Source organism: Phocoena sinus, chromosome 2 (assembly GCF_008692025.1).
Source record: "Phocoena sinus isolate mPhoSin1 chromosome 2, mPhoSin1.pri, whole genome shotgun sequence".
NCBI lineage: Eukaryota > Metazoa > Chordata > Mammalia > Artiodactyla > Phocoenidae > Phocoena > Phocoena sinus.
Genome location: NC_045764.1, coordinates 92,320,416 through 92,348,175, shown reverse-complemented (window position 1 = coordinate 92,348,175; position 27,760 = coordinate 92,320,416). Strand labels below are relative to the sequence as shown.

General features: G+C 47.7%; 1 protein-coding gene across 1 annotated transcript in view; it reads right to left on the bottom strand.

The window, feature by feature from the left end:
• Positions 1 to 330: 330 nt before the first annotated feature.
• Positions 331 to 27,760, bottom strand: part of EHD4 (EH domain containing 4) — an 89,024-nt gene continuing 61,594 nt past the window's right edge. Inside the window, exons 4-6 of the mRNA XM_032618095.1 lie at positions 19,724 to 20,136; positions 11,857 to 12,021; positions 331 to 4,387 (exon numbers count right to left, since the gene is read on the bottom strand). Of these exons, the coding sequence (XP_032473986.1) occupies positions 3,851 to 4,387; positions 11,857 to 12,021; positions 19,724 to 20,136 (1,115 nt within the window). The 3' untranslated portion in view covers positions 331 to 3,850. The remainder of the gene's footprint in view (positions 4,388 to 11,856; positions 12,022 to 19,723; positions 20,137 to 27,760) is intronic.

Here is a 27,760-nt window from a genome sequence, read left to right as displayed (position 1 = left end):
CTCAGCCTCGGAAGGATCTCCTCCATGGTCCCCTCCAGTCTTGGTTTCCAGTCACTCTCAGTTGGGGTGTGAGCCTCCCTTGGGGCCTGCTCCCAGACCTGGTCTCTGCCCACAGTGGATGGAGCTGCTTTCCTGCTGAAGAAGCCCGAGTCTACCACCCAGGGAAGATGCAGGAAGAGTCAGGGGTCACAGGGATGGCGTGCAAAGGGGCACACCCTCCCCTTAACTCCTCTGCCTCATTTCAGAATGGTTCCAAGGGATCCCTGCTTTATTCCTGAGACAGCTGGCACACAGTCAACTGAAAAACCAGAGCCAATGGGCAAAAAGTAGTGATTTTTTTTCAGAAGTTTATTGATCAGTAGACTGGGTCTTTTTTTGACATTTCTAAACAAGATTACAAAAAAAACAGAAGCATTGTGTATTAAATGCATTGGCTAATTGACACGTCACCTGGTATACTCTTAGATTCTGCCCATGTTTACCTGGGAAAAACTCAGTGGTTATCTGTCCTAAGAAAGTTATTTGCCACATTCCATGGAAGAAATAAACAGTGCCTCCTTAAATGCTTTCCTTATCTCCAAGGGAATCTGTCCAGGGTATTGTTCTGGGCATCAAGGAATGTAGCCATAAAGCGGGAAGGTTCTGGTGGTGGCTGTCAGGCCATGACTCTGGTGGTTAAACCCCATCCTAGGCGGCAGGCTCCAGTACAAGACATTCCCAGTGTGGTGCAGGGGCGGCCCCCCAAGACCCAGCAGACATAGCAAAGGACCGTGGCCAGGACAGTGGGGCCAGGGCTCTGCTGAAGCCTCTCCTGCGGGTTTGTAAGGCGGGCAGCAGTTGGGGGAGAGCACGAGGCATTTGGCTTCTCGTCACATGCTCTCTGACCCACCTGGACACCAGTCCCATGAGATGGAATAAGAATCCAACTCCTTAAGGCCCACGGTTCTGTGGGAGGAGTCACAGCCCCCAATCCAGGCTTTATTGCTGCATGATGACAAGTGTTCTGGAGAAGCCACTCCAGCCCTGGAGAAGTGAAAGCCAACTGAAAGCCTGGCCCTTCCCACAGAAGAGCAGCCCCAACCTGGGTCATCCAAGTGTGTGTGTGACGAGGAAAGAATCCATGTAGGATGCCAAGCGGGTTGGACATCAGCGTGTGGCCACAGAGCTGGGGGATCTCGGCAGGTCTCAGTGCAACGCTTCTGTACAGACGGGCTCAGGAAGGCCTCACCAGCAGGCTCACAGTCTGGAAGTCGACTTCGGGAGGAGTAGGCAGAAGTTTTCATTTTTTTCCCCCTAAACTCAAGACTGCAGAAGTTTGTGTTGTGCGATACCGTGTGCTGTACAGAAAACAGACTCAAGATTCTTAGGTTTTCTTCTGTGAAATCATGGAAAGCATGAAGATAGTTTCAGAGTTCTGGAGTTTACCTACTTCCACGCCCCCTGCCCCATCCGTGAGCACTCTGCAGAGGGGGTACTTGGACAGTGGGGTGGTGCAGGGAGGACAATAAGGTCGGTCCAGGTGCCCAGATCCCAAGGGCTCCGTGTTCCCGGCCCTGCTGCATGGGGTCAGGGGATAACGGGTGTTTTGGACACAGACTTGAGGAACTCTGTGCGGGTCCCGGGACGATATGGGTCCTTGCTTGGCCGCCATCCCTAACGTCTTTCAGTGTTTTTCTTTCCAATCAAAACACTGGATGGGTGGGTGACTTCAGGTTTTAAGAGAAGATATTGAGAAAAATGGACATGTGACTTCCTTTTTCTTCCTTTTTTCTCAGCATTCAGCTGCCAGATGTCTTCTCACCAGAGGTCATGGGGGTGGGGTGGGGATCACCCATGAGGTGCTTCCATCCACGTAGAACCAGAAACCTCCTCTGTGGCTCCTCTGAAACAGTATTCCTCTACATCCATATATAGACAAAACTTGCCCACATGTACATATATACACATTAACAAGTGGCCAAGGTACATACTCTTGTGACATACGTGTATATATTTATCTTTATATATGACAACTGAGCTGAGTTAAAGAAGCAAGATGATTGTGAATGGAAATAATCTAACCTTGGCATCTCTATACCTTTCGGCAAATGAACTCTCTCCTCCTCTCTCAATCTTGCCCTCTGCTGGATCCACTGTGCTTACACACCTGTGTGGTCCTCGTGCATTCACAGATCTACTGGAATTACAAATGTCTCTTTTCTATGTGTCTAATTAATTTAAAAGTACTCACTAAGACTAAAACCATGTTATGTATTTACTTCTCTTAAAACTAAATTATGTAGAAAGTAAGCTAGGGAGTGTGAGGGCTGGCATCTGGATAAATCCTTCTCTAAACATTTTCTTAAGTCTGCTGTTCTGCCCCTGATGTCACAAGTGACACCAGAAACAAACAAACAAACAAAAAAACGAGTGTTTTGGGAGACTTAGGTGTGACTGTTTGGATTTCATTCATTTTTGGTGCCAGCAGGGTCCCAGGCTATGCAGCCATCACAATAGTGATGAAATATCATGTCTCTCTTATTGCATAAATGATGGTGAAAGGCACCCGCATCCCCCAGCTGAAGCAAACACAGTTGGGAGGGTGACCTCCACTGGACACAGGCATTTGGGCAAGTGGTCCAGAGAGGTTCACCCAGGGCACCCAGGGAGGGAACATCAGGAACTGATGTACAGGTAAGGGCCCAGATCCTACCTCGTGAGGCATTCATGGTATGAACCACACAGTCTTTTGAAGAAAAGGCTTTATATGAAAGATTGTATCTTGTTTCTGTATAAAGGCCTTTATCCTTTATACAGAAACTATATTTAAAAAACTAGTCATAATAAAAATGCCTATTTTTTATAAAAAGTGTCTAACGCTAGTAGACTGACCTTGGGCTGGCCCCCCATCCCCTCTGTGGCCACAGGGCCAGGACACTGCACGCACCAATTCATGTTTTTTCTGGATTTAAATCCTGCCATTGACCAAGGAGCCTTGGGGACGTGTAACCACGCTAACTGAAGACTGGGGAGAACCACCGCTTTTCTTACTCTAGTTTAAATATGATAAACTTTGCTACAACCTGTTGCCAGACAAGTAAAGCTAATCTTCAGATTTCAACGTGACTTGAAATGAATACTAGAACTCTTGCCAGGGGTTAATAAAGGTTGTGAGTTCCAAATTTCTAACCAAATACAACTTTGCTGGGAAGGCCCCAAGGTTGGGGGAGCCCTGGGAGGGCCGGCCAGCAGGCGCTGGGATGGATGCTCCCTGCGGCCTGGCCGCGAGCTCTGCGGGCCTACAGAAGGGACGGGGACACACAGAAATGGTGCGTCTTCCTCTCAAAGCTGGGACAGCAGTCTACTCTTTGGTAGACAGTTTGGAGAGAACAGAAACCTTCTCAGCTGTTTTTTTTTTTTCACTCCAAATAGAGCAAGAGACAAAATAAATAAGCTGGTCTTTGCTGCTTCCCGGTGCTCTCTGAGGGACAGGCAGGTTCAAAATGATGGACAGTCCAGTGAAGCCCAGCAGAGCCTCCAGCTGACACCCCCTGGCTCCTGGGATTCCACATCTGGGCTTCTCTAGGCTTTGGAGGACTCCTTGGACGATTTTCCTTTCTTCTCAACGCTTCCATCCCTGTATCCACCCCGTCCCCCCAACATTTTATTAGAAACTCTGGGAATTTTAAGGTGAAAGGATCTCATCTAGTGTCCAGTGTCTGCCCTCCCCGGTCTACAGATGGGGAAACCGAGGCACAGAGAGGGCAGTGTCTCGCCCAGGGTCGCTCAGTGAGTCAGTGGCAGTGTGGGCCTCTGGCCCAGGCCCCCCAATTCTAGCCCCACACCGCCCTCGCTGTGTGCGGCTTGCCCCTCAGTCGGCATTCGGCAAGGATTTCCTGTGGGAGGGTGGCACGAGGTGCGGGGGCAGGCTGTTGGGCAGCTCGTAGCCATCGAGCTTGATCTTGATGAGGTGCTTGGCCAGTGCGAATTCCTCCTCGTCCAGCATGCCGTCGCAGTCACAGTCGGCCAGCTTCCAGATCTTGCCCAGGACGCTGTTGGGCAGCTTGGAGGTCACCATCTCCTTCTTGGCGTTGACGCCCGATATCTTGCCATTGATGGGCGACAGGGTGTAGAAGAGCTCATCGTAGACAGGCTTGTCTTTGGCCACAACCCACTCCTCCTCATCGGCGCCCTCCTTGGCGCCCTCCCCGTAGCCCTGGTTGAAGGGGCCCTCGGCGGTGCCGTCGAAGGCACCGCCCTGCACCAGCTGCGTGGGCATGCTCGTCTCCTCCTGGCTGATGAGGCTCATCAGGGACGAGATCTTGTTGCTCAGCATGTTGTCCACAGCCTCGATCAGCTTGGGCTTCAGCGAGTGGAATTTGGTGAAGTCATAGCTCTCAAGCTGTTCCTGGAAAAGGAGAAACCACAGATTTGGTTTACATCCTCCCTGCAGGAAGCAAATGAGGAGAGGGATGGCTGGAGGGGACAAATGCTCCTTTAAAGCAGGCAGCCCATGCTCTGGGCTGTCCAGAGCTCTCTCTCTCTTTGGTGGGGTCCCCACATCCGAACCCACCAGACATAGGAGTGGCTTTTGGAACAAGAGACAAGATGCATGGGATGCAACATTTTCCTACGGTGCCTAATCTGGGCTGGCAGTGGCATGAGGGACGGTGATCCCCTAGGGCTTTGAGACAAAATTCCTTTCACCCTGTCTTTTTTTAAAAAAGCACTCTAGAGATCTACTATTTTATCTTTTAAAGTATTTTACCTACCTTACATACTTCAGTTGATTTTCACAACAATGCTGGCAGTCAGGAAGAGCAGGTATTAATAACCCCATTTCACAGAGAGCACAAGGGGTGTCCTGGCGGAGTCAAGACAATAGCCCATGCCTCCTGCCGCTCGACTAGCCTCTTTGTGCTGTATCATGAAGCTGCGACAGAGCCGTCAGTAGAACTAATTTAGGTAAAATGATTATTTAAAGACGACGTCGATCAGTTAAAAAAATGTAGTTTAGGGTACAAATAGGTACAAGTTGATATTGGAAAGAGAGAGAGGAGTAGGGATGGGAAGGGCAAGTATAAATGCAGCCAGTAGAGCTGAGTAGTACTAGCATGGTCAGGGCAGGTCTCGGCTGCATCTCCCAGGACAGCTGGGAGGAGCAGACAGAGCACAGGGTTTGCAGGTGGCCCTAGGGGACGCGGCAATTGCCTGGCCAGGATAGGAGCCAGCTGTAGATGCCACAGAGGCTCTGTGGATGTCTCTGTAGAAATAGTCCTTCCTGCCTTGGTTACCCTTCCTTCCTTCCTTCCTTCCTTCCTTTCCTTCCTTCCATCCATCCATCCATCCATCCATCCATCCATCCATCCATCCAACATTTACTGACCATTTGTTATGTGCCAGGCCCTGTTCTGGGATATAAATATGAAAAGCCACAGTCTCTGCCTTCAGGGAGCTTATATTTCAAAAACGGCTTGACTTAGTTTACAGTGAAACAATGATAACATGAAATAGAAGAAAGTCATGAACAAAGGGAAAAGCCAAGTAATTGAAAGGAAGAGGAGGGGAATCATCACATCAGATAATGAAGGCTGAGAAAAGCTACACTCCTCAGCTGCCCTGGCTGGGGAGCCGGCGGGGGTGGGGGTGTCACACCTCGCTGTCGGCGGGGAGAAACCACCTGTTCATCACAAGAAAGACAAACCTTCTCTGGCCCTGAACTGTGGAAGTCACTTAGGCAATTGTATAAGGGGCCTCAAAGATCTAGTGAAAATGTCTTAATAGCAGTTTTGCCAAACAAACGCAGAGAATTCCAGGTATGGCAGTTTTTATATGGACTCTACATGAAGTATTTCTGTTTGGACAATCCTAGAGGGCCAGAGAGGGGCCAGCCAGGTGTGCAGTTTTCTGAAGATGAGACAGGGAGGCTCTCAAGAGAAAGAGCTTTCACATTCCCCTCAGACCTGACTGTTCTGGACAGAAGTAATGGGACAGGGAGTTAAGAAAAAACAAAACTTTGTGCTACAATATTACACTTCCATTGTAAAAAATTGGGGAAAAAACTAGTAAACAAAAATAAGAATCTTAAATCACTTATAATACCATCACCCAGCAATGACTTTTGCTAACATTTTTGGGCATACGTTTATAGCCATTTTTACAAACACACACACACTCTTTAACTGAAATAAGACCACACTATTTAACAACCTGCATTTTAAAGAAATAATATATCACAGCTTTCCATGATATCAATTTTTATACAACCTTTAAAAATTTTTTAAAATTTGATTTAATTTTTAAATTGAAGTATGGTTGATTCACAATATTGTGTTAGTTTCAGGTATACAGCACATTGATTCAGTTTTATATAAATATAAAGTGATTTGGTTTTATATATACATATACTTTTTTTTAAACATCTTTATTGGAGTATAATTGCTTTACAATGGTGTATATATACATATACTTTTTCAGTTTCTTTTCCATTTTAGGTTGTTACAAGATATGATATAGTTCTCTGTGCTATACAGTAAAAACCTGTTACTCAGCCATAGAAAGGAATGAAATACTGCTATTTGCAGCAACATGGATGGACCTCGAGATTATTATACTAAACGAAGTAAGTCAGACAGAGAAAGACAAATACCATATGATATCACTTATATGTGGAACCTAAAAAATAATACAAATGAACTTATTTGCAAAACAGAAACAGACTCAAGATACAGAAAACAAACTTATGATTACCAAAGGGGAAGAAGGGAGAGGGATAAATTAGGAGAATGGGATTAACAGATACACATTAATATATATAAAATAAATAAACTTATTTTCAATAGCTACATGATATTGAACTGTATAGCTGGGCCTTTCCTCATTTACCCTGTCCATGTAATTGGAAGTTTAGGTCGTTTCCAATGGAGAATCAAAATTGTGGTCTCTAGGGTGTGCTGGCAGGGCAGACATTCTAGGCTGTTATTCTGAAGTGGAGCCCTGAGCTTTAGATGGTGGAGAGGACAGAGCGGAAAGCAAAACAGACTGACATATCTTGGAAAGGTGCCACCAACACTCTTCTCAGTAGCCAACTCTGTGACTGTCAAAGCAGGCTGGCCTGGGCTGCCACCTCACACTCAGCCTGAGCTCAGTTCAGAGTGGTGGGGTAGCACAGGCCTGGTTTCTAAGGTACATTCCAGTTTTCATGTCCTCCATCCTCACTGACAGACCACAGTCACCTGCACGTGATCCCAACATCAGCACCAAACAATGCTGCTAACACTTTGGGGTCCTGCTGCCGGCACCTCGGTCAGCCAAGGGAACTGAGAAGAGAAAGCCTAGGAGGAGGAGAGCAGGCAGCCTACACAAAAATCCCAGTGCTGCTGGGGTAAACAAGTCTGGATTCCCCTGGGTGCATGAACACCTACCCTATTTCCTCATGAATGAGCCTGAGCTCTGGGCACACACAGAGCCTCTGTGTCCGGCCAAGTGGACAAATGAGGGCGGTGCTCACCCAAACTTTCCACCCGCCTGCAGGGGACATGGATTCAGACTGCAAACCTCTGGAAAACTAGCCAGGGGAAATGGCCACATATTTGCAGGGGTGGACAGGAAGCAGCGGCAGCAGCCGTTCCCACCCCGGAGGGCACGCATGAAGTAAGCCCTACACTCTCATCCCTGTGGTACCCGCCTGCCCAGCCCTGGCCAGGGGGGTGGGGTCCAAGTTAAACCACACCATCCCTGTCCTCCACCAGGGTGGCTCCAAAGCTTTTTATTGGGATGAACACACACTGGAGAATTTAAAGAGCTACCCATCAACAACTGTATGTATCAAAGCCGCCAAGCGCGGGATCCTGGAATTCCCCCACAAGAGACAAAGGTCAATCCCAGCCTAGCCTCTTCTGGGCTCTCCCTGGCCTGCTCACTCCCAGCCTGTACCAGAAGCTGTTTTTGAATCCACTTGGAGGGTCTGAGCAGATGGGGATGGCTCTGCCGCCCTCTGCTGTTGAAATGGTTTTTTTTTTAATTTTATTTTAAGATTTTATTATTTTATTTTTTTTTTTAAGATTTTATTATTTTTTAACATCTTTATTGGAGTATAATTGCTTTACAATGGTGTGCTAGCTTCTGCTTTATAGCAAAGTGAATCAGTTATACATATACACATGTTCCCATATCTCTTCTCTCTTGCGTCTCCCTCCCTCCCACCCTCCCTATCCCACCCCTCTAGGTGGTCACAAAGCACGGAGCTGATCTCCCTGTGCTATGCGGCTGCTTCCCACTAGCTATCTACCTTACGTTTGGTAGCGTATACACGTCCATGCCACTCTCTCGCTTTGTCACAGCTTACCCTTCCCCCTCCCCATATCCTCAAGTCCGCTCTTTAGTAGGTCTGTGTCCCAGTTCTCCAAGGAGGACAACTGCATCAGCAATCCAGGTGGCCTTGCTAGTGTTCCCTCATTCTGCAGCACGGACACATGCGTGCAGCAAAGCAGATTCCCTCCCCAGTGGGTGTAGGGCTGACACAGGCCCCGGGCAAAAGCCTGCAAAATACAATTGGCTCTTTGCTACGGTCAAGAGTCACCTTGACCAGCTTGGAGAACAGAGACTTAAAGCCGGCCCTGGTGAGCTCTCCGTGAGATCCTGGGATGTACAAAGATCATAATCAAGTCATCTCCAAGCTTCTGCCCCTGCCGCTGTCCCAGACACAGTAAGGCTGAATGCCTGTGTTGGGGAAGATGTCAGATGCTCAACAGACTCAGGGATGTGGAGGCCTTGACGCACACCAGGAACCCCCAGAGCTCCCTGGGTGACAGCAAACTAGCTTGAAGTAGTGAACACACCCTCTGGGCTCCAGGCCTGCCTTGCTCCCTGGGGATTCCCTGAAAGGACTGGGGTGGTATGATCAGGGCCTGGCTGGCTTCCCAAGGAAGAATCCTCAGCCAGCTTCCAGGGGTTTGCTCCAGAAACCACTGGTCTATAAGCCCTGTGGGAGTCAGGCCTAGGTCAGGGTCTGAGAGACCCATTACCCTAGAGCCTGCTACGATATAAACATACACTAACTTATTAATTAACCTACTCAACACGTATTCACTGAGTACCTGCTACACCCCAGGGGCTGGGGATATGGCCGAGAACAGGACATGGGTCACTGGCTTCATGGAATTACAGCCTTCTATGGGAGACACTAAATAAGACACTGAGTAAATGAATTATACCAAAGCACAGAGACACTTATGTTGTAACAAGGAGCACAAGTCCCAACAAGGGGCTTTGCTGCCAAAACGTCACTGCCAGTTACAGTCATGGCAGCAAAACTGTAACCCAGAATGGACCTCTGTAGGGGCAACGATTTTTATTTTTGCTGTTTGTTCAATGATTTATTCCAGGGGCCTAGAACAGCGCCTGGCCATAGTAGACTTAATTACTATTCTTAGGTGAACGCACAAATGAACACAGATGATGGTAGGACTGTGTGGATGGTAGGCACCCGGCAGGGAGGACCCCTGCTCCCAGTCCCAGGGCACCTAGGAGTCCAATGAAGGGGCCAAGGTGCCTGGTGCGGCGCCTAACAACAGGGTTCTCAGTGAAGGTTCAGGCCCTCCCTGTATTGCCCGGCTACATGGGCCAAGGCTGCTCCTGGGACCTGGGGTGAGGGACTGCCCCTGTGACCAGCTCTGAGAGGCCTGGATGCCCTCTGACCGGCCAGGCCCAGGCTAGCATGGTCAGGAGTAGCTCTGGTCACAGAGTTTGCTCCCTCCGTTCAGGAGCTCCCTGGAGACGGGCAGGGGAGGCCTGTCAGGGAGACTTCAGGTCTCGGGAGCCGCACCTTGTGGGTAGGGCATCAAGGGAGCCTCAGGAGGCCAATGAGCCACAGACGTCCCATCAGGCCATCGTGAGCACTGTGTATTTACTCACAGCTTTCATTTCAGTCAGGAAACCAATTTCCCTTCCAAAGTATCTGAAGGATGCCAGGAAACAGTTGTCCTTCAGTTTGGTCATGGGGTACAGGGCATAACCCAAGGGTGCGAAAGCAGAACCTGCTCAGGAAGAGGCCCCAGGAGCCCTCAAATTAGCCATCTTACGATCAGAAAAAAATCCAATTTATCCTCTGAGTACAGGAATATCAACTTTACTTCTAAAAAAAAAGTGTTTCTATGTATTTTTTTTTTTTTTTGCCATACGCAGGCCTCTCACTGTTGTGGTCTCTCCCGTTGCGGAGCACAGGCTCCGGACGCGCAGACTCAGTGGCCATGGCTCACGGGCCCAGCCACTCTGTGGCATGTGGGATCTTCCCGGACCGGGGCACGAACCTACGTCCCCTGCATCGGCAGGCGGACTCTCAACCACTGCGCCACCAGGGAAGCCCCTATGTATTTTTTTAAGCCGACTAAATCATATTTGACTAGATTGTATATACCAGATGCATTCACCCTGATCCCAGGCATCACAGCAGTAAGTGTAACCCACTCCTATTTCAGTGTGTACGTTATATACAGAGAGTTTACATTAACAAACCCCTTAGGATCGATGCTTCCCCTCCTGCAGCCTGATCTTGCCTCTGCACCTGTGCTTCCTCCTCCCTGACCCTCCCCTGCAAATCGACCCCCATCCCTACCCCAGGCAGGCTGGCAGCTCACAGGCCCAGAGTCTCCAGGGTGCAGCCAGTATGCTGTACGCTCTTTGGCCCATGTAGATTCTTTGAAATTCTGAGCCAAAATTTGAAAACCAGGGTACTTTACATACAAATCCAGATCTCCAGCTTCTCGTGAAATATCCAGGCCTGCACTCCCACGGGGCAGCAACCACTGGGCAGGATGGGGCCTCCCCACTGAGCGGGGAAGGGCACACGCTCCCCAATCTGCTCCCACCGTGTGCCCTGCAAGTCCTCACTCACTGCACTTGCAGAATTGTTTTCCTCCCAGTAGGGACGTGTTTCTCAGGACCCACATCTCTACCAAATGTGAGAAAACAAGAGGTGGTTGGAGGGGGCACCGCAGTTTCCTTTGGCGTGGCCCGCCTGCCTCACTTGTTTGAGTTACTTCTGGCTGGTGGCTGCAGGCATCTGAGTTGTGTTGCCTGCTTTCCAGAGAGGGCTGTGGCCTCCAGGGCAGATGGGTCCTTGCACCGGACAAGGAGATGGTCAGTCAGGCTCTCTGAGGAGCCAGGTGAGGCGGCCTCGCTCGGGAGGGCATGGTCAGTGTCAAAATCAAGGTCACCTAACACCATGGCGGGGAGGTGAACACACGGGTCAGGCCAGGGTGGCAGCACCCACTCGGGTTCACCTGGGTCTGCCCAGACACATGTCAGGGAGATTCTGAAATTAGGCCAAAGGCTGCCCGAAGCTGACCTTTAAGCAAACTCTTCAGTGATCACAGCCTGCTGTGTCTGGTGAACTCCCGCCATGGCCACAGCCCGCCACAGCCTCTGACTGAGCCCGCAGCAGCGATGCTGCCCAAGCGCGTAATCCCACAGTGCAGGGCAGTGCCGGGGAGGGCCGGCTTCAGGAGGCCCCTGGAAGTGACCTCCAAGGTCACTCTCAGCTCTAATTCCCTTAAAGTTCTGGGATTCTAAAAAACAGGTGTCACTTCTGTGCCAAAACAACCCTGAACACAGCCTAAGGGAGCTGTTCATAGGATTTTTTTCAGGTGAGCTTAATTTACTTCTCGAAATGTCTCCCTTTTTGTTTAAATGTTTCAGAAAGCAAGCAATTTCTGCTTTATTCACAGGAGCCTATTATCATGTATTACTAGGAAGACGAATTTACCGTGTTCTCCTCCATTCTAAACCATGAAACCCAAATGTGTACCCAGCAACCAGCCGGACAAGCTGGCAGTGCCCCTCCATCCCCACTGGTGACATTGTGATGGGCCTCTGTACCTGCATTGCCTTGACCTCGGGGAAGTCCCCTGCAGAAATCTGGTATTCTCGCTGCAGTTGACTGTAGATTTCTGGCAACCTGCTGATAAGCTCTCTCTTCTTGTTTTCTTTTCCAAATACACTTGGCATCTCCTTCTTCAGGTGGCTGATGATGTAGGCATGTACCTGAAGGGGTATATTCCAGTGAGGACGGGCCATTTAGAAGTGCACCAGAGAAGGACAAACAAGAGGGCATCTTACATGCATCACAGCACATAACAGGCATCCCCGCAAAGTCATGGTGCTCAGGACAGGAGGGCAAGGACCAGGGGGGAAGGTATGGGGGCACCCGAGTGGGAAAGACCTTGGTTCTGGTGATTAACCTCAGAAGACCTAAGAGAAAGTTTCACCAGGGCCAGTGCATGCAAGCACCAGCAAATGAAGCTGGAGGCTGATGGAAATGGCTGATCTGCATGGAAATCTGTGCCCGGTGAACAGTGAGATGAGAACACGCATAACCTCCCCATGAACAGTTTAGGCCCCAAGATCACTGAAGTCATTTCTGCACAAGACCAGCTGCCTAGGGCCAGGCCAGAAAGCAGAAGCTCCATCTGAGAGAGGGACCCCTGGTACATGAGGGGGGAGCCCCAGAAACCTTGGTCACCCAGGGGTAGCAGGCCTGGCGCTGTTACCCGAAGGGTGGTAAATCCTGCTGGGAGGGCTCTAATTGGCTTTCGTCACTTCCTTCCCTAACATTTCCACCCTTCTACTGATTTCCAACTTTAGGATGTTAAGAAACACTCATTACAAAAGTTCTCTTTGTACAGCAGAAATTAACAAAACATTGTAAAGCAATTATACTCCAATAAAGATGTTTAAAAAAAAGTTCTCTTTGTATACCTAGAGTTCTACAGAGTAATTTAGAAGTCAAGAAAATAACTAAAATAAGAAAAGTTGAAAAACAGGGCAGTGATTACAAAAAGAAAATGACTGTGTAGCTATGGAAAATCCTATTAAAGAAAGCAGAGGTCTACTATAATCTTGTGGAAGAATGGAAATTGAATAAAGGGGGTAAGCAGAAACATCCCATGGCTCAACTGAGGGCCTCTGTGTATGGACATACACTGGGCACAGCCAAAAACATTTTGCTAAGGTTTGAACTCTAAACTAAGTGCATAATGCAAATGCTGACAGGCTCGGACCAGACAACGCTAACTTCTCCATCTACATAAAGGTCATTTTAACATAAGCACACTGAGCTGCCTGACTACTGCTACAAGTATAGACCGGGAGAGATGCTTCTAAACCTTCCTGCCACTAGTAAACTTATTTATTTATTTATTTATTTTTAAACATCTTTATTGGAGTATAATTGCTTTACAATGGTGTGTTCGTTTCTGCTTTATAACAAAGTGAATAGTAAACTTATTTACTTTTCAAATTAAAACAGCTTAAAATATTTACAGGATTCTTTAAGATAACCAGAGAAATCCAAGGTTTGGGAATACTTTTATTTAGAACGATGGGCTTTTAACTGCATTCCTGAGGATATGATGAATAAGTGGTAAAACTAGTAGGACTGGTAATTTCCTTGCCTTGGTTAGTGAATGCCTGGCTTGGTTTGGATGAGGCTGGGGACGGCCCTGTGTAGGTCCAAAGGCCTTGGCGGGGCCGCCATATTCCATCGGGGAGAAGCAGCTGTCACCAGCTGTCCTTGCATCATTTCCTTGGCCTCGGCTCTCCTGGATCCTCTGGACTGGGCCTGTGGACCCCTCTCTCTTCCGTGCTCTGGCCTGCCCTGCTCTGGAGCCCATCCCAGCTGAAGCAGGAAGTCCCACTACCTGCTCAGCTTCCCATCCACGAGGGCGTCTTTCCAAGACCCCTTCCCAGAGCCCAGGCCTGGGGCAGCTGCCAGGTCCCTGCAGAGCTCCCCAAGCCCCCTCCCCACCTATCAGTGTGGTACCTGGGAACTGCCAGGCCCCTGTGCAGGTAAGGCTGACTCCCCACCCAGCCCCTAGCTCCCCTGGGAATGGCACCCTGCTCTTGAACACCGCCTGGTCCCCAGGGGCCTGCTTTCCCTGGGCTGGGCTGCAGGTGATGTGCCCCCGCCACAGCCCTCCACCCATTGCCTGGCACCTGCTCCCTCATCCCTGCCCTCATGGGGCTCACCGCTGATGACTGAGGCTGCTGGATAACGGGCCAACCTTTGACGCCAGGCCTCCAGGGCCCTGACGTAACTGGGGCAGCTCCTGTGCCAGGTCTCAACTCCCTCCTCCTCCCACCTGCCTGGCTCTACCTGAGTCATGACCCTCAGGTGACCTACTCATGCTGCAGGCTGCTCTCAGCCTCAACTACTGGCCTGTTTCGTGGAAGTCCCCTGTTGCACTGCCTCTGCATGGCCTCCCCCTCCTGCCCTTCCCTGGGCATCCTAAGACAATAACCCAGGGTCAGATTCTATGCATGGGTCCTGCCTTTAAGAAGCTTATCAAGTTACAAGGTAAATTATAATCCTTAGAATCACAGAGTATTAAATCTGGAAGGGGCTCCCTATATCTGATTGAATTCCTGGTTCCAGGAAGTTCATATGACTTACTCAAGGTCACGCAACTAGTTAGGAGATGCCAAGCTGGCAGTAGCATTTAACTGTCTTACTGCCTCATTCCTTACCTTATAGAATTAACTGCTTTTTGTGGGTATGAATTAAAAATCGTACTGAAGCTGCTGAAGTCTGGAATTCAAAGTGAACTATGTCCTATGGAACAACTTTGAGGTTTGGCTTCTGATTGTTCCTAACTCACAGGGAAGCTTTGGAAAGGTCACGTACTCTTCCCTCCCCATACATAAAAAATGGATACGTTATGGCACACACACTGCGAACACCACGCACAATGTGGGAAAGACTGCAATCTTCTAGCGGGACGGTGTCTTGTGATTTTCTAAGGACTCTTGGTAAACAAGGGACAGCCTGGGTGGCTGAAATCCCCAGTCAACTTGAAAAGCTCGTGTCTGCCTTTATGTGTCAAAGATGTGTCTCCAAACAGACGCAGGACCTGGGGCCAGATCTGGCGATGGTCCAGGGAAGGAGGTAGAAACAGTCTGATCTTTTGTTCTTTATAATAAGAGAAAATTAATTGAGAGGAAGAGGAATAGGGAGAAGATGGGGATAAAGAGGAGGTGGGCAGGATGGGACTGCGTGTTTGAAGGCCGGGTCAGGCACTGCCACCGCTGCCCACGCGCTCGCTGAGCAGCCCTGGGCAAGCTGTCTCCTCCCCAGCCTCGGCTTGCTTACCCACAACCTGGGGATTACAGCCCTTACCTCACAGGGCTGTGGTTATGAGAATCGAGAGAGAGCACAGATTTGAATGTACTTTGTCCTCTAGAAAGGGGACTAGAAACGTTGTTATTGACTAATGGCCAAAGACCTATAGCTGGAGGGGTAGTAACACCAGAGGAGGCTTGTGGCTATTTAGTCCTTACTGAATAATGAATAAACTCTCTATATTTAAATAGAACATGATGAATTTGGGTTCCAAGTTCTTCATTCACAAGTGAATGACACTGAACCCTGGGGAACGTTTGAACATTGTTGTCTTGTTCAATTCACTCTTTCCCTTATATAAAACTAGAAAAGCCCCAACTCCTCAAATGGTGATGACCAAGGGTAAGTCAAATGGCTCAAAATGTCAATTTTTTTCTGGGCTAATAACTCAATGAGCAGAAAAAGATGTACTCCCCTTTAAACGAACAGGGATTTATCGTTCACATCTACACTCTGACACAATCTCATTAACTGTGTCCATGACAAGTGTTTGTATCTCCAAGGCTGAGAAGCATGTACACAGAGTAATACTGGGAATTTCCACTGTGGGCTTGGAGGGCAACCCCCAGCAGCAAGTGCTGGAAGCTTGAGGTGCTCATGGACAATAGGAATGGAAATGCCCATGGAATTTGGATACTGGGGAGACGTGTGGGGGAAGTCAGGCTGGGATACATTGTTCTGCACTGGGCAACCTTAGAGTTGCCCAGGTTTAATATGACCTGATGGAGATCTGCATCTTTGCAGGCCCAGCTGGAAACGTGCAGAGAACATTTAACCTCTGGGGATCAGCACATTTTATATATATATAAATTTACTTTTATTTATTTATTTATTTATGGCTGTGTTGGGTCTTCGTTGCTGTGTGCAGGCTTTCTCTAGTTGTGGTGAGTGGGGGCTTCTCTTGTTGCAGAGCACGGGCTCTAGGTCTGTGGGCTTCAGCAGTTGTGGCACGCAGGCTCAGTAGTTGTGGCTCACGGGCTCTAGTGCACAGGCTCAGTAGTTGTGGCGCACGGGCTTAGTTGTTCCGTGGCATGTGGCATCTTCCTGGACCAGGGATTGAACCTGTGTCCCCTGCATTGGCAGGCAGATTCTTAACCACTGCACAACCAGGGAAGTCCCTGGGGGTCAGCACATTTTAAAATTGGGTTTACTATGATACAAAAATTTCAGTTCCTAAACTAAAGACCCAGAAGATGAACCCATGGGGTGGTAAGAGTGTGAGGCTTCAAGATACAGCTGATTGGCTCCCACTTGGAGGTTTGTTATTCTGTTGAAATCAGAGCTGGCACCAACAGCACATATGATTCTGAAGAGCCTTAAAGGGCATGTGAGGGGGCCTACCCAGTCATCTGATGGTGGTCTTCAAAGAGACAGGCTCTCCTGGGTGGACACAAGTACTGACACACCCCCAGTAGCTTGGGGCTGCCAACTGAGCTATTTTTAAATGTCCCCTGGAGGACTAAGCATCAAAGGGATAGTCATCAGCCACTGTAGAATGATTTTTACATAACTTAGCCTGGGTCCATGTGGTGAATTTCAAAATGTCTAACTTCTCCCCAGAAGGAATAGGCGGTGCAGACAGACCAGAAAGCTGCCCCTGCACGCTACACGTGACTAAGAGGAGAACAGGCTTTGAAGACGCAACTAAACTGCACAGAACTATAGGAAACCCCCCAAATCAATGACTTCTCCTTTTCTTTCTCAGTTTTAGTTGTTCCTTCCTCAAATGTTGACTCATTTTTTACTGAATGAAGGTTTCCAAGTGGGTGGGAACCTTTCCTATCCTTGGGCAGCGTGCTTATAAAGGGTGGGGTCCTACAGTGAACTTGCCTTGCTATTTACCTTTGTGCATTTATCCCATAAACTACTATGATTTGGAGTTTGAACCTTATTTCTTTAACCTGGCTATTTTAATTATAGCTGAATAAAACTAAATTCTTATTTTCTAAACTTATTTTGGGCTTTCCCTAAATAGGTTACTCCTCAAAATCATGAAATGAAACTTGACTAGCATCTTAGATTGTGACATCCTTCAAAGAAGGATGTCTACTGATATCATAAGATACAATCTTTAGGGCTAACCAAAAAACCCACTCTAAAGGTTTCCTGTTCCTTGAAACAGAGAGTTGGGGAAAAAAATATAAATAGAAAAAGCAGGGAAATCATTAAGTTTCAAGAGATCTTTAGTAAGAGTGCCATTTTTCATATTATTAAAATGTCATCTTGGGCTTCCTTGGTGGTGCAGTGGTTAAGAATCTGCCTGCCAATGCAGGGGACACGGGTTCAAGCCCTGGTCTGGAAAGATCCCACATGCCGTGGAGCAATTAAGCCTGTGCGCCACAACTACTGAGCCTGAGCTCTAGAGCCCTCGTGCCACAACTACTGAAGCCTGCGTGCCTAGAGCCCATGCTCTGCAACAAGAGAAGCCACTGCAATAAAAAGCCTGTGCACTGCAACCATGAGTAGCCCCCACTCGCTGCAACTAGAGAAAGCCCGCACACAACAACGAAGACCCAACGCAGCCATAAATAAATACATAAATAAATAAATGTCATCTTTATAATACCTCAAGTTTGACTACTGCAGAACCCAGCAGGACATTAACAACGCATTTCTGGCTTTATTTCTGGATGAGCCACAAATTCTACCTAATTATGGTGGTCTATAAATAGACACACTCCATACCCCAACTCAGATCTGTCACCTCTCAGGTGACATCTGAAAACTTATCCTTTGCATGCTTGCAAAATGACAGCTCGACAAACCTCTAAACTTTGTGGGGTTTACGTGGATGGATAATTTTATAGAATAAACAGAATGACAGATTAATGCAGAATGCAAGGGCATAATAAGGAGCAACCAGATGTTGTCCACTCTGGATTTCAGGTGAATGCCTTCCGGACCAGGGAGTCAGGCCCACTGGAGTTTGAATCTATATTTTGTAACTTCAGGCTGGGGAGCCTTGGGCAAGTTACGTCACCTTTTGGAGCTTCAGTTCCCTTTTGTGAGAAATGAAGAGAATGCCCAACTTTGTGCACTTACTGACAGGATCAGACCCTCAGGAAGGGTTGGCTTTACCAAAGGAAAACTGGATCAAGCGAGATGAAGATGAATATATCAAAACCAAAGAGCATTTTTATGAAATAGAAACACTGCAAAGAGAAAAACTCAGGTGACTCCTTGTCCATTTCAGCAACAAGTTCACAAATGGAACATAAAACTGCAGATGGTGTATAAAGGGGATGGCATTGGTTAGTGGCCAAGGCCACTGTGCTGAGTTCGGCTTCTTGCCTGCCCAAGACTGTTTCCTGCCCCCCTTTGCAGTGTGGTGCTGCCCCAGGAACACACTGACACTGAGAAGCTCAGGCTGGAAACATCCGTACTTCAAACATTTTCCTTTATGAAAAGGAACAAGCCAGATACTATTCTTAGGGAAAAAAAGACAAGCTTTTTTCCTAGAAGTAAGCTCAGCAAGTTGACCGCCCCCTGCCCCTGCCCCCCGTCTCTACACAAGGGCTTTCATTATTCCCGGCGTCAGTACACAGCAGCATTCTGTGCCTCTCTAAACCCAGGCCATGCTGGCCCCTTCACAGGGCCCAACACTCAAGGATGGCAGCGAAGTCCCATGTGCTTGGCACCCCCAGTGAGCTCTCTGCTTTTTATTTATTGATATGACTAATGACAGCTGCATCTTCAGTCACTAGGCCCTCAGCAACGACTGGTAAATTAAAAACGGCCACGGGCATTTAAAAATAGTTTAAAAGATCTTGAAATCTGCAAAGGCTATGACGTCATTTACCAGCCTTGGTTATAAAATCACGTTGGGTACTACATACACTGAAGGTAAAGTTCAGCTGAATCAGCTGGAGGAGAGAAAGACCACACGCTGGGGGGTGGGCGGTCACTAAATGGGCAAAAACGGACTTCCTGCCACCCGGGACGAGCAGGGGAGGGAAATCATGTCAGGAGAGCTATAAATCAGTGGACTTACAAGGCTTGCAGAACTGGAACAAAAGTGGCTGTAGTTCGGGAAGGAAGCAGATGGTACTGAGAAGAAAAGTTCAAACAGCAGTGACTCACAGAGCACAGGTGACTGCAGATTAGCTGGGCCGCATGGGAGGAGGGCATGAGCACACACTGGGTGGGCAGCTGAGCAGAGAGGAAAAGAGCAGAACCAGGGACTATGGGTGGGGCTGGCCCGCCGGGGAGGCGTCTCTTTTGACATAGGAGGGATGCTGCCCTGTGAGCATGCTGGCATAAGGGCGGCGATGACGAGCCACGAGGAGGGGTTGGACGGCTGGTCACCCGCCCGGAAGTCATCCTCCGTGGAGCCCTCCCTGCTCCCCATCCCGCCCCGGCGAGGCCCCCTCCTCAGAGCACAGTGTCCACACCCCAGTCACACCCAGCTCCCCATTCTGTAACGGGGGGTTCTGCACCCCCTCCTCCCCCAGACCAGGCTGCCCAGCCCTGGCCCAGGGATGCTGAGCAGTTGCTGACTGAAAGAGGCAAAGTGAGGAGAGTGTGGGGAGGGTCCCTTGCAGAGGCTGCCGCGGGGGGTCTCCGGCTTACCTTGGCCAGCCTCGCTCGCTTGATGAGGTCATTGAGTTTGCGCACCGCCGCCTTCTGAGGAAGGCTCTGGATGTCTCTGAACAGGTCCTGGGCTTCAGCCTCGAAGAGCCGGCGGTTGTCAGTGTTCTGCAGGGGCTGCGCCCAGAAGGAGCCGATGTAGACGCGCAGCACCTCGGGAGTGTTGATGACCTTGCCCAGGGACCACATGAGGGCCCCGTAGACGCGCATCAGCTGCTGCGTGTCCACTTGGTCAGCCTTGTTCAGCACCACGCGGATCTTGTCGTCCTGGCCCCGGAAGGCCTTGATGGCCTCCGAGAACTCGTCTGAGATGTCCAGTTTGTGCGCATCGAAGAGCAGGATGATCCTGTCCACCCGCTCAGCAAACCACTGCAGGACCTGGCAGAAGTCATACCCTGTGGGGAGGGAAGGGCACATCAGTGCAGGCGGTTGCTGCGGGGGACACGCCTGCCGGGAGGGCTTGGAACCACCTGGGTCTCCAGCAGCTGCCGAGGAGAGAGCCCCGTCTCCAAGCTGGAGGCAGGGGAGGCCTCATGACCTGAAAATCATTTCAAATGGGGCCCTCTGGGCTGGATGCATCGAGTTAATGCTGGGGACCCTGGGAGCCCTTCCATGGGACGAAATAGGGGATATAGAGGGGCTCGTGGTCACTTTGATTGGGCAATGCTTACTTCCATACGTGTAATTCCATTTAGTCCCCCAGGAGTCTCTTGTTTCACCTAGTACAGTCTTTTGGCTCAACGGCAAAACTGATCAATGGCTCTGTAAAAAATGCAGGCCATGGGTCAAAAGCTCTTAATTTCTGTCAAAGTCTCACCTTTCTGAAAGTTCCAGAACTGGAGAAGGAAGAAAACCTAGAGGCCACTTGGAGTCCCATGGGGTGTCCAGGAAGTACCACAAAAGAGAAATCGCCTTCTCTTTAAGTTTTTAAGAGTGTTAAGGAGATCAAAGGTTGGCCTGGCCAAAACTGTGACCTATATTTATCATTTGGACTATTTATATCCTAAGTATGTTGTAAATATTTTAAAAATTGTGTCTCACAGCCATTCCGAGAAATGGTCTCTCGCCAATTTCTTTCTAAAAACGAGCAGGCCCATGACAATTCTGTCTGGTTCACTTTGGCCACGTACCAATACACTCCAAATCATGCAGCTAAATCAACACTCCTCTGCGCTTGTGGTCAAGATTTTCAGGCATTTCTCCAGGGAGGCAAGTCCCACGAGAAGCAAACAAGAGGGGCCAGTTCCACAGGTTTATTTTTATTCTCAGTCTGATTAGCTCTGGAATCAGAGCCTCAGTGCAGCCCAATCAGAACCCAGATGGGATTCTTCCTGACCCTACTTTAGTGCCCTTGGCTCTTCTTTAGATTCTGAAAACTTCCAAACACATATAACAGTCTAGAGAATAATGCGATGAAGGCTGATATACCCACCTTGTACCTTTAAGAAATGTTGACACTTGGTCTTGTTTGCTTCACATACTTAAGAAAATGGAAGTCTAGTTTATTTATACAACAAAATACCACACAGCAGTGCGAATGAACTAGATCTTCACTTGTCAGCACAGGCAAATCTCTCACAAATTGGTGAGTAAAAAATCAGCTTCAAAAGGACATGTACAGTTTGAGAACATTCACTTACAATGTAAAAAACAAAGCACCACTCAACAGCCTATGGATACATACTACAGCACAGAAAAAAATAAGTTACACCAGTTTTGGGATTCTGGTTGACTCTGGGGATGGAGGGAGTGAGGCATCTAAGGTAGATGACAAAGTGTCTAAAGGAGAATGAGCTATTAGGCAGAAATAAAGGGGGTCCGTGGACTAAAGTTTCCATGAATTGAAGAACAGGTGTAAGGGGAGTAGGTGGACAAGCAAACTGGATTCAGACACATTTAAATAAAGAAAACATTCAGAAATGCTGAAGCCCTCTGTGCATCCCTCCCTAAGCCCTAGCCTCAACCTCTTCTCCAGAGGAAACCACAGCCCCCAAACGCGGGGCTTTATGTCATCACACATGTGCGTATGCTGCCAGCTCAGGCTTTTCACTTCTCTTTCTCTCTGCATCACTCCCTGACTCCACTGGGGACAAGGAGGACAAAGGTAGTTCCCGGAACGTGGGCCAGAGTTTATTTTCATTGCTGTCAGTAGCCAGTTTAGATCAGAGGAAAATCAAAGACCTATTGAACGGGTCACAGAGTAGTATGTGGATATACAGAGTCAAGATTCCACTCGAGTTCTGTCCCTCTGAGGCTAGAACAAACCTCCTCCTAAGGTAACACAGGTTCTGTCTTTCGAAGCTGACTTGTGTGCCAGAGAGCCCGGATCCCAGGTAGCAGATCCTCAGCAGATGAAAGATGGTGCTGTTCCCTGGGCACCGGGAGGGCATTTCGGAACCACCCACTGAGGGCCCTGCTTGTGGATTTACTTTTCCAATAGGGATGATCAACTTATCTCTCTGACCCAAATCCTCTCTCACTTGGTAACTGAAGGTTCACAAACAGATGAAAGAAAAGGCTGTGTCCAGAGTGCACACTGGAGAGGACACGAGTTGTATTTCGCTGAACGCCCTTCCTGTCCGGTGGGGGTTGCGGGAGGGTCCCTCGGGGGCCACAGACGCTGAAGGCGTGGCAGACAGACTTTTGCCCCACTCGTTAGCAGGTTGGGGTACAGGTAGGTGATCTAGAATCAGACAATCATCTCCTACCAGAGGGTGGTGTTGAATCTTGAGGGAATGATGCAAAGACACAGGGAACATGAGAATTTATTTCTGGCAGAGGTGGCTGAGTTTAGACAGTGATGGTAGCTTCCTAACCTAGTTTTTGAGCCCAGCTCTCCAACTTTCCCATCAATTCTGCGAACAGCCTGATTTTCTGAAAAATTCCTTTTCTGCTTAAGTTAGTCAGAATCAGCTTCTTTGGTTTGCTACCAAGGACCATGACTGGTAAATAATCTATCCCCACATTTGAATATTTCCAAACTCTAGATGCTCTTACAATCAGTGCCAAAAGAAACTTGCCACTCCAATAGCTGTCACCTCCCCCATGTGCGTGCACCGTGCAAATCTAGCCATGCAGACACGTCTCTCCTCCTCCAAGGGCCACCTGGGTTCAGCAGTTGGCCTCAATAGTACCTCATGTGTTTAAACTTTAACTTAAATTTGGGTTCCTAATAGTTATTTTTAAAAAGACTTCATTCTAAGGCTTCAGTGAAATAAAAAGTTACTGGAAACGGAATGGCCAGATGTTAGTTTACTATAAGTGAAGCCAGTACTCATCTTGGGAGGAATGGCTGCATGTCCGTATTCTTCTGTTTTAAAGTAATGTTGAAAGCTTAATAAGATTAAGTAGTATAGGGAAGTAGAACTGTTTTGTTTGTCATCAAGCAGGTGTAAAAGGATTGCTTGTTACACATTAGGCAACACAATCAAAGGTGGAAAAAATCACCAAGTGTCTCAGAAGAAAGCAAAGAATTATCAAAGCCAGGAGAGGTTGGTCTGCTCAATTTTTTCCCCACATACAGTTGTTGTTATTATTTTATCATTTTTAAGTGTACAGTTTAGTGGCATTAAGTGCATTCATATTGTTGTGGAACTATCACCATCATCCATCTCCAGAACGCTTTTCGTCTTCCCAAACTGAAACTGTACCCGCCAAACAATGTGTCCATCCCCTCCTCCCCCAGCCCCTGGCAACCACTATTCTATTTTATGCCTTTATGAATTTGACTGCCCTAAATACATCATATAAGTGGAATCATACAGTACTTGTCTTTTTGTGACTGATTGATTTCACTTAACATAATGTCCTCAAGGTTCATCCATGTTATAGCATGTATCAGAATTTCCTTCCATTTTAAGGCTGAATAGGTCTTCTCAATTCTTATACCTTCATGATATAAGAAAGGCACCAAATACCTACCAAAAAGTTCCAGCTGATTTTTTAAAAAATTATTTATTCATTTATTTATTTTTGGCTGCGTTGGGTCTTCGTTGCTGTGCGCGGGCTTTCTCTAGTTGCGGTGAGCGGGGGCTACTCTTCGTTGCAGTGCGCGGGCTTCTCATTGCGGTGGCTTCTGTTGTTGCGGAGCACGGGCTCTAGGTGCGCGGGCTTCAGTAGTTGTGGCTCGCGGGCTCTAGAGCGCAGGCTCAGTAGCTGTGGCACATGTGCTTAGCTGCTCTGCGGCATGTGGGATCTTCCCGGACCAGGGAATGAACCTGTGTCCCCTGCATTGGCAGGCAGATTCTTATCCACTGTGGCCCCAGGGAAGCCTGTTCCAGCTGATTTTAAAGAAAGGATCTAGTTTAATGATATGTTATTTAGTTTGCCTGCTGAAGGAAAATTATTCAAAAGGACCTAGAGACCACTGATTCTCAAAGCCTGGTCTTGCATCAGAATCAAGTATGGGATTTGTTAAAATTTAGACTCCTAGCCTCTCCCTAGAACCATGGAATCAGAATCCCTGGGGCTGGGCTTGGTGACTTGCATTTTATTTTACTTTATTATTACTTTTTAGAGTATACAGATTTAATTTTATTTTTGGCTAAATGAGAGTTGTTTACAAAGCCTCTACAACACACTTATACATTATTCTGGCTTTAGTAAGCATAGGATGGTGAATGAAACTGAAGCCTGCAATGATTTATGGTTTCCACTGAGGACTGGTCATCATTCTGAATAGAAAAGATTATATTTTAGGCACAAGGGAAATGAACTATGTAGTAACTTCAAAATATAATATTAGAAATATTTATGCATGCAGTTCTTCAGTAAACTTAAGAGTTTGCTTTCTTGTCCTCTGGCACTTTTATTTCAAAGTAGAAAAGGGTGACCGGCATTTTATAAGCTCTTCAGACAATTGTAATGCCCAGTAAAGTTTGAGGATCACTGCCTTAGAATGAAGACCAAGGCATATGGGATGGCAAAGATGTGTCTGTTATTGCTGGTCGGTAACACAAAACACATTTAAAATAGTTTCTTTTTATTCTAAAAAGTTACCAATACGTGGTTAGATGGTACAGCACAGAACTGAGGAAACACAGAATTTAAATCTGCTTATTTGAAGACGGATTTTAAAATTCATGAAAGCTCTGCCATCTTTGCTCACGCTGGGCCTAGGCCCTGGCAAGCCCTTCTCCTCTGGCTTAGGACCTAGAAATCTAGCCCAAATCCTCGTCATTCTTCAAAACACCTGGAGGAAGCTTGAGTGACATGTTACTTAACTTCTGTAACCTCCAATTTTCTCATCTGTAAAACCAGGTTGTTGAATGACTGCATAAGAAAATGCTTTTAGGGCTTCCCTGGTGGCGCAGTGGTTGAGAGTCCGCCTGCCGATGCAGGGGACATGGGTTTGTGCCCCGGTCCGGGAAGATCCCACATGCTGTGGAGCGGGAGCGGCTGGGCCCGTGAGCCATGGCCGCTGAGCCTGCACGTCCGGAGCCTGTGCTCCGCAACGGGAGAGGCCACAACAGTGAGAGAGGCCTGTGTACCGCAAAAAAAGAAAAAAAAAAAAAAAAAGAAAATGCTTTTAACATGCTCAGCACAATACTGAGACTTAGTAAACTTTCAATAAATATAAACTTTCATTATTAATTCTGCCCCCCTCCCTCACAAAGGTGGACTCAGTTACTCCCCCTTCTGAGCTCCCAGAGTCCTTTGCTTATTCTCCTACTAAACAACTTTACACAGTGGATTATAATCCAATGGATATACAGGGCTCTCTCATTAGATCATAAATTCTTTAACCGCAGGGACCACATCTTCCTCATGGCGGCACACGACAGTGATTATCATTGGGGGCTTTGGACTCAGGCTGCCTGGGATCTAATCTATCTCCATCACTTACTAATTCTGTGACCTTGGGCATGTTACTTAACCTCTCTGTGCCTCATTTCCTCATCTGTAAAATGGGGCTAATAATAGTATCCATATACTTCATGGGGCTGTGGAGTTAATGTATGTGAAGCATTTAGAATCATCTTGGCACCTAGAAAGCTCTCCAAGATGTTATCTACTGGTTATTTTAAAAATCCTCGTATCTGGTCCCCAATGCATGGCGGGGGCACAATAAATATTTGCTGAAGGATGCCTGGCTGGGGTGAGGTATAGTCTGCAGTCATAGAGAAAACAAAATTAATTAGGGTAAAGGTGACAATGCAATGATGCTTGAGCCAAGTGAGAGAATCAGTGCTCAGAAAATAGCTAATAGAATATACCTACCGAGCACAAACCATTCATATTTTACGAATAGAGCTAGTGGCCTTTCTTTCCTTGCTTGTGAGACAGAAGGAGTTCTACCAGCTGGTCTTAAAGACCCTGGGTTAATCCTGAAACAGAGCGATGGTTCCAACCACAGGATTCCCCTCTGGCTTAGGAAAGGCCTGTGCACACCTGCGCTGGCTGGGACAGCTCGGGGCAAACATTCGCGTACTCAACGGGCAGAGAGCAATGAAGTGCCCCAGAGATTCTGTTACAGAGGGCGGTCAGAGCCCTGTCACCGCTACAGTCAGCCACACTATGCTAAGTAGGTCTGTGACGAAGCTACCACTTAAAACAACATGGAAAACCAGTGGCCCTCAGATTGAACGTGCCCTTGGCTGCTGTCTTTTTGGCCTACATAGTGTCCTTACATTTTGAGCTGTCTTTGGTCTGGACAGCACTGTCCACCTGGTGCCTACTTCTGAGTGGAAACACTACAGCTCTGACTCAGCCTTAGAAACCCAACTGTGCCCTCCAGCCCTCCTGGGCTCCCGCAGCGTGCCCCTAGACACCCAGAGAACTGTACTCCATTAGTTCACAGGTGTCTCTCAACTGGGCCGGGAATGCCTGAGCGGGGGGCCCTTCCTACTCTGCTTCCTACACTGACTCAGTGTTTTCTGTGGCAAAATGTTCAAAATGCCCCCTTTTTTGGGGGGCCGCATGTCGCGGCTTACAGGATCTTAGTTCCCCGACCAGGGATCGAACCCAGGCCCTCGGAAGTGAAAGCAGAGTCCTAACCACTGGACAACCAGGGAATTCCCCTAAACTTCCCTGCTTGACACAATCTTTTTGAACATGTCTCTCTGGAAATCGAAAATACACTAAACATCTTGGAATTTAACAAGACATTTCAAATACAAATTTTTTTTAATGGATTAATTAATAATTATCAAGTGCCTAGGATGTGCTTGGAACTGTTGCTGAGGGACATACTACCATAAAAATGAGGCTGCTAGCTTTACCCTGAATAGCCCCAAACTGGAAATAATCTAAAATGTCCTTTGGCAGGTGAATGGATAAACTGCGGTGCCTCTATGCAGTGGATTACTACTCAGTGATAAACGGAATGAGCTACTGACACATGCATCTACACGGGTGAATCTCAGAAACATGCCGAGTGGGAGAAGCCAGGCACTAAAGAGCACATACTGTACGATTCCATTTATATTAAATTCTAGGACAGGCAAAGCTAAGCTACAGTGACAGAGAGCAGATGAGGAGTTGCCTGTGGCTGAGGATGGGGCTGGGACTGACTGCAAAGTGGCACAAATGAAGAAGGAACTTCTCAGGGTGACAGAAAGTTTCTATTTCTTGAAGATGGTGGTGGTTACACGAGAAACACGAGTACATGAGTAAATTTGCAAATTTGCCAAAAATCAACAAGCTGTACAATTAAAGTGAGTGCATTATAATGTACTATACTTCAATAAAACTGACTTAAAAAGTAAAAATAAATAAGAAAGAAAGGAAAAGAGAAGAAAGGAAGAAAGGATGGACAGAAGGCTGGAAAGAAGAAAGAAAAGGAGAAAAAGGGAGAAGGAAAGAAAGGAAAAAATCCAAGGCTGCCAAACTTGTTTGAACATATACATCTCCACAAACTGCTGAGTAGATCAGGAAGTTGAAATCTGTTCATCAGGGAACTATGTCACAAATCTGGCCATGTATGGAGCTGGATTTAGCAACAGTCGAAATAGTCTTAACCACAGAGGTTAATGTAAAACTTGGCTTGTCCATGAAACTTTGAGAGTCGTGTAATTTCAC